This window comes from Penaeus vannamei, chromosome 14 (genome assembly GCF_042767895.1).
Source record: "Penaeus vannamei isolate JL-2024 chromosome 14, ASM4276789v1, whole genome shotgun sequence".
Lineage (NCBI taxonomy): Eukaryota > Metazoa > Arthropoda > Malacostraca > Decapoda > Penaeidae > Penaeus > Penaeus vannamei.
The window spans coordinates 10998769-11006268 of NC_091562.1; the positions used below are offsets into that span (position 1 = coordinate 10998769).

General features: G+C 38.4%; 1 protein-coding gene across 1 annotated transcript in view; it reads left to right on the plus strand.

The window, feature by feature from the left end:
- LOC113825757 (protein O-linked-mannose beta-1,2-N-acetylglucosaminyltransferase 1) overlaps positions 1 to 7500 on the plus strand; it is a 14229-nt gene that overhangs the window by 2908 nt on the left and 3821 nt on the right. Inside the window, exons 2-13 of the mRNA XM_070129732.1 lie at positions 187 to 424; positions 693 to 849; positions 1069 to 1199; positions 2903 to 3112; positions 3372 to 3591; positions 3699 to 3832; positions 4023 to 4087; positions 4365 to 4523; positions 5424 to 5522; positions 5943 to 6141; positions 6668 to 6855; positions 7260 to 7362. Of these exons, the coding sequence (XP_069985833.1) occupies positions 187 to 424; positions 693 to 849; positions 1069 to 1199; positions 2903 to 3112; positions 3372 to 3591; positions 3699 to 3832; positions 4023 to 4087; positions 4365 to 4523; positions 5424 to 5522; positions 5943 to 6141; positions 6668 to 6855; positions 7260 to 7362 (1903 nt within the window). The remainder of the gene's footprint in view (positions 1 to 186; positions 425 to 692; positions 850 to 1068; positions 1200 to 2902; positions 3113 to 3371; positions 3592 to 3698; positions 3833 to 4022; positions 4088 to 4364; positions 4524 to 5423; positions 5523 to 5942; positions 6142 to 6667; positions 6856 to 7259; positions 7363 to 7500) is intronic.

The following is a 7500-nucleotide window of genomic DNA, read 5'->3' on the forward strand; positions in this document are numbered from 1 at the left end:
CAGGTGTTCCAGGGAAATATCAGATACAGTTATGTATATCCTTGATTTTTAAAATTCTATTTTGTTCTAAGCATAATTCCGATCCCAAACATGCAATATATTTCCTATTCTTTTACGTAGCTTTCATGGCGATCTGCAAAGTACAACTTCAATCAAATGTATGCCAAGACCTCTTTCCTCTCTCAGAGCCCGCTTGAGCTTCCTCCACATTGCGCCGACGCTCGTGGCGCTGTGGGCGGCGACGGTTACATGGAGTAGCGTAGGTGCTGACGGGCATGATGTGCTGATCAACCTCACCATAAGCACTCCCGGAGATGTGAACATCTACAAGTCTTTCCAGACGAACGAAGAAAATCTGAAGAGGTTTAACCTGACGGCGGAGGACATGTCAGAGGGGAATGTTCATCTCAACTCTCATGGCGAGGTGAAGAATGAGCAATATTAGAGTGATGATTGGGAAAAATGTTTTTATTTTTATGAGGACTGTAGGAGGTACGTGTGTACTAATGCTTTAGGATGAATTCCAAAACTTATGATGGTCCGACTTCTGTCAATCAGAGAAGAAATGCATAAGCAGTCAGGCTGTTAAGAATTGCCGATAGCAACGAATATAGCAAAATGTACAAGATAACCCAGTCAGTCAACTCAAATAATCAAATCAATTACTGACAGACCTGTTATATCTCCTTTAGGTTGACGAGATCGAAGTGAAAGGAATGAAGATTCCCTTGCATCTGGACCTGAGGAAGGAAATCGAGGGGCTAACCTACTCGTATCTGACGGTGGACAAGAAGACTTGGTCAGCGCGGGTTGGCGACTTCAATAATGTCACTCTTGATGATTTTAAGGGTTTGTCCTGTCGTTATTATTGTTTGCATTATCATTATTACTATCATCATCTTGTTAAAATGACTATTATCAGATTATAACTACGATGAGCATTACACCATCATTATTCTTATCATCAATAATAAACAGTAAAAATATTCAACTTTTGCAATTGTAAGATTAAGTATAATCAAAGTTTAGTCATATTAAACACAACATAAATCTGACTCTTTTTTCCAGATGACCCTAATCTGGTGCCCGAAAATATGACCCTGGACTGGTCCTTAATTCCTGCGTATACCCCAAATCCTGCAAATATATCCTTGAAATCGGGTGTGATGGAAGCCAGTATCCACTTTAATAACGATACAGTACGTAATGTTCATAAAAAGCCACAAAGGCTGTTATTTCTGAGAATAGGCACTACTCATCCACATGTACAGTTCCACATTTATCATTATAATCTCTTGCTTCTCATTGGAAAAATAGAATGGAGGGTTTCCGTCAGTGTAAGCTTCACACAAGAATAAAATGATCGTAAAGAGAAGTAATCATTTAAAAGAAACAATTACAGAAAAAAATGATTAGACTTAAATAATTCATAAGCGTTTTGTTGTATGTGCTGCATAACAAAGCAGGGGCCTGACTGTGATTAGGTCTTGTTCATACAGAAATAGAAAATGGAACAGTAATTCAAACTCTGCCATCAATATAGGCCGATTTTACTGCAATTAGTAAGTCGTGAGAAAAGTAATTCTTTGTTGACAAGAAAACTTGAGAAGAAGCGAATCCCCTTACCCAAATCACATGTAAATAAAAAAGAAATATTATTCATTATTATCAAATGTGACAAAGACCTGTCAACTAGCTTGCTACCATTTTCGAAGAAATAAGAAATCCAACAATGATTTAAAACTTTCCGAACACATATGCCAGTATTAATGTAATCAGTGTGATATATGCAAAATGCAAATGCAAAAGATCGACAACTATAACCTAAGTCTAGCAAGTCAAATATTATTATTGAAGATCGTGAAACAGTCCTGCCAGCTGTGTGATTAAACCCTGGGACTGGGCGGAGCCTCCTGTATATCCAAATGGCACAAAACAAATTTCTTTCCTAGTTTCAGTGAAAAAAGTACAAAAAAAAAACAGTTTTTAATATATTGAAAGTAATGTTACTAGAAAATGCTTGTTAGTTGCATATCAATTTAATGTGAGGTTAATGGAGTCATACCAAGGAGGCTATATGTAAGGTGTTGGCATGTGGAGTGGAGGGAAATTAACTAGTTGGTATCTCGCTTTTTGTAAAGATCCTTATATATGTAGTCAGATTTCATTCAAATGAAGTAACAAACATCAGGCCAACAGCAAACATAAACCAAGTGAATTAAATGTAAAAAATCAGTGGACTGTTGCGCTTGCAATCTGTAGAATCACTAATCTTAGTGAATGAAATTCAGAGTTATGATATGTTAACTGAATCAGTATACGGGAAGAAAGTGAAGCTCAAGGCACTCTGTTAACAATATCGCGTAGAATGTCAACCCATTACAATAAAGCGCTTTCCCGCCTCAAAATGGGACGTAGCTTAGGTTAAGTCACCCGGTGGTGTCATAGCTAGCCAATAAGGACACAAATTGTTTCCAATTACGGATTGTTTTCTTATTATTCATTGTCAGTATCAGTATTAGAAGTGCAACAAAGAATTGACACTTGTTTAAGCTTGCGAAGTTATTTTTGTTACATTTAAGCTTACAAAACAAACAGCAAAAAGTCATTTTTCGTTTAGTGTTATCACAGATCTCAATTGGGATAACGCTACCTTCTTTTACATACCTTGGTCATACCAGGAAGTCAGTATTTGGGGGAGACTGCAGCTCCAATGGGAAAGTCTTTATTGTCAACTGCCATCGTAATCAATTTTTCTTAATCAATTGCAAACTGCGACACAATTACAGCGTATGTTTTTCTTAGTATCTAAATTAACTCGAAACTGCTCTATTGGCATAACTGAATTAATGACATTTGTCCTAGCAGTATTTTTGATTTTTGTATTGTTGCCTTTCCTCAGCTGTTGTTCGAGTATTTGGAAGGGGAAGTGAAAGTGGGGAAGTGGGTGCCCATCCTCCCCTACACCGGATTGTTCCTTCGAGTCATCAATCCTCACACTCGACAGCTTACCTTCAGCAAGTACTTTTCAACCGATTACTTCATGGACAAGGAATTCTTGGAGAATATACGGAACCTCAAGAAAGGTCGAATTGCCATCGTCGCTTCCTTTGTGGGTGCTTCAATTTTCCTTCTATTGCATTTGTTCACTGTGAAGCTTTATAGCACCTGTATAATAATAAATGTGAAATAATATGTGTACCTTCAAGATTCATAAACGGTTTTCATGCATTGTTTGAGAGATTGATTCCATGTAATATGCATTAGTTTCTTATTGCAACTTCGCCTTTACTTTCTTGCTTCTATTATTCTGCAGCAAATATTCAGTACACAACAGCCACAGGTACTTGACTCCATGCTTCTTTTTTCAGTACGACGTAACTGGCCACTTTGAAACACCAGTGAGGGACGCCCTTGAGGAATGCGGATCCTTCGCAGCGCAGCACCTCAGATTCCGTGACCTTTGGGCGTGGGTGTGGCAGGTGGGCGGAGCGACCTTAGCAGAAGGATTGGTCACCAATCAAAATGGAATCGAAACCATCCCACCGCCTTTGTGCTTGTCCCTGCAGATACCAGCGGTCAATGCATCAGGTACCTGTCTTCAAATGCTTCACTCGTAATTCCGTGGGTAATAAAAACAGAAAGGATGAAAAGATACGTTTGTTCTGTTCCAAAAAGTTTTTTTTCTCTCTCCTCAGAGCGTTTCTGCGAAGACTGGCCGACGGGTGGCACTTGGGAGAAGAGGAAACAGTTTTGTGATACTTACGACGGATATGGAGATCTGTGTTCCTGCGACAACCCTTTCCCAACAACCGCCGATACCCCGAAAATGGTATTTGGGTGCCTGGATGGGATAATATCTATAGTGGTGGTTGGTGTCTGAAATAATGAACTAAAATGCCTTTAATCTGGAACCGTTAAAGCCAATATAATAAATTTTAACGCCAAATATTACTGTTAACCTAACAATCATAATGATGGTCTGTATGAAATCTCATTCTATAAAACATGATCTTTGCTAGGACACATGGCGTGAAGACATTGGCATCTTGCTGGTGACAGGGAATCGCCCGCAGTATTTATATAGGTGAGTGCATTTACCCTTTATCACTGACAGGTCATTAGATTATAGATATTCAGCTTAGTCGGGCTATGTTAAGTTGATAGGTTAGGGATCGTTTAATGTCACGTGTTTCACTGCGTCATCTTGGACCAGGAACATTGAGAGGTACATTTTAGATTATCTAAGGTGTAAGCTTACACTGCTGAGATCAAATATATTAAATACTATAGCCATAGTCATAACAAAATGTAGCCACCATTAGTTACGTAGGCCTATCAAGCGCGTTCCTTGTTTTTAACAGGCTGTTACGCCAAGTTCTTCTGCAACCTGGCGTGAATAAGACGCAGATTTTCGTGTCCATTGACGGATTTCACGAGGAACCTGTGAAACTGGTGGAGATTTTTGAACTTAAGTACCTAATTCATCATCCAGTAGGGGTAGGATCACCAAGGATTTCTAGGTAAGTGGAGGAGCTGACACTTTCCCCAAAATCATCATCATTATCAGCAGCAGCAGCAGTAGTAGCACCATCACCACCAGCACCACCATCTTCATATTCATCCTCATCATCATCGTCATCATCATCATTACCTTTAATCATTATTATTATTACTATTATCATCATTATTATTCTCATTATCATCATTATTACTATAATTGTCACTATTATTGTTATTATCATCATTATTAATGTTTTTTATTATCTTTAATATCATTATTATTGCTATTATTGTCACCATTCTCATCCTTTATTATTTTCTTATTATTTTCATGCAAATGAGATTATTTGTATTTAAAAATAATTTCCATTTCCATTCGACCCTCTGCATATTCATCATTGTTATAATAGATTTTTCTGAAATGTTTACCAGAGGTGTGTCTTTGCCTAACTTAAATACCATTAATTTTTGGTTGCGATCCGGATATTGTTTGTCCGTTTGTTTGCAGGATAACGCAAAAAAAAAAAAAAAAAAAAAAAAAAAAAAATATATATATATATATATATATATATATATATAATAAATATGTATATATGAAATTTTAACTGGAGGTGTGCCTTAGCCTAACATAGATTTCAATAAATTTTGGTGGTGATCCGGATCATGATCTGTGTTATTTAAAAGATTGCATCATTGCCTCCGCCAAGGAGATTAGGTTTACGGGCGTCATCTGTGTACTTGAGAAAGGTGATTCTAATGTAATTATTTTAGTGCGAATATTTTTTTTTATTGCATCAGTGACCTTATTGCCTTGGCGGAGGTATGCGTTTCTAGTTAGTATTATAATTATCATCATAACGCCTCCTTTTTTTCTCCGTATGATATAGCACTCGTACTATAACATCATTCCTTGTTTCTAGGCATCTGAGGTTTGCTCTCTTCAAAGGCCTGAAGGAATTAGACACCGACAAATTCATAGTTCTTGAGGACGATCTTCTCCTTTCACCAGATTTTTATTCGTAAGTGCAAGACATGTTTATAATGCACGTATATGCATCACACACACACACACACACATACACGCACACACACACACAATATATATATATATATATATATATATATATATATATATATATGTGTGTGTGTATGTGTGTGTGTGTGTGTGTGTGTGTGTGTGTGTGTGTGTGTGTGTGTGTGTGTAGTATAGATATAGATTTATGTATATATGTATATATATATATATATATATATATATATATATATATATATTTAATATACGAGTCTGATGTATACAGTATATATAGTCTGACAAGAACGGTATGAAAATAATCAGCATACATTACTTAAATATTTTAGGTAACATAATAATCTATTAAGAAAGCGACAGTACTCAGGCAGTCACCTAACCTAACCGTCCCTCCTGTTCCTTCGGCCAGATACATGCAACAGACGTCCGCCATCTTGGACACGGACAGCACAGTGTACGGCGTCTCCGCTTACGCCCACTTCTCCTACAACCACACAGCCAAGGACGCAACCAGACTAAATCGTGTCCATTCATTCCCGGCGTATGGTTGGATGGTCAGGAGGAGATTCGTGGAGGAAACGTTGCCCAAGTGGCCGCCTGAGTTTGTGGTTAGTCACGTGACATGATGGTTTGTTGGTGAAGGATGGGAGGTGGGCTGGTGGGTGGATGGTGTGGGTGATAGAGAGAAAGAGAGGGAAAGAGAGGAGAGAGGAGAGGGAGGGAGAGAGAGACAGATAGATAAAGACTGATAATGACAAATAATTCTAGTTCACCCATAAACTTCCATATACCTCAACCAGGGGCTTCAACTAGGGGGCTGGGGGACAGTTTTCCCCTTAATGTCTGGCTGGACCCCGTCCCAAGGGCCACAGCCGCACGTCTTTTGCCTGAATTACACCTGTACAACTCTAGTTATAGTTTACAAAAGCCCCTAGAATAGCTAATTAAAAGAAAAAAAATATATATCGGGGAAGTTCGCAGCGCCCTAGAAACTGATTATTCTCGCCCCGCACCCCCCCTCCCCCCAAGAATCCGAAATGACGACCATGGCCTCAGCCTTCTAGATGCAAAAAAGGGAGACGAATAAGAAAAAAAAAAAAAAAAATCAGTCATAGCAACCTCTCATTCCAACAGGCAGTGGACTGGGACTACTGGATGGGCACTGGACTGGTTCGTCGGGGAAGGGAGCTCATAATTCCAGAAATTCCGAGAACAGTGCACGCGGGTCTCACTGGAGCTCACGTCAACGGCTACCTGACCAAGCGAAGATTCAGCAATAAACCGGTCTCCACGGATCCCAATGCAAGAGTTAATATAACCGGGTAAAATGAGGTGTTTTGAGTGATATATAGATTGAATTTGAAGTTTGTGCATAAGCTTCAAGCCGTTATTTCACCTAAAAGAGCTCTTTTAAAGGAAGTTGTCTTTTCCTCATTTTTAATATTTTGTCATTTTATGGCTGTTCATTCTACCCATTTCTCTAAACTTGATTCAACTTATCAACGTCATCATTTTACAATGATCAGTTCAGCCAGATGAAATCTGTAAAATTAACGAGAGAACAATGCACAATTCTTATTAATATATGTTTTTGTACGGGTAATGTCAAACAGGATTCCTATGTTCCATGTTTGTGTATCCCATTATTTCTTTAAGTAATTGCATAATCCTATTTTTATTTTACTCGGGACTTTTAAAGCACAGGACATGTCTTTTCCCTCAACAGGCTACGAAAGGAAATATACGAACGAGAAATCCTTGCTCTGGTGAACGAAGCTGAACTACTGAACATTACGAACCCATACAACTACACTTTTCCCCGCACGCCGGTCAGTTCTCTTTGTTTTCTTCGTGACAAATGGTTATCAAATGATTTGTCTCGGTGGCGATAATAAACTCATAACCTTAATTCTATTAAGCTGGTCATATACGGTTAGTACTGATAACAGAGGTGGGCATCCCAAGCT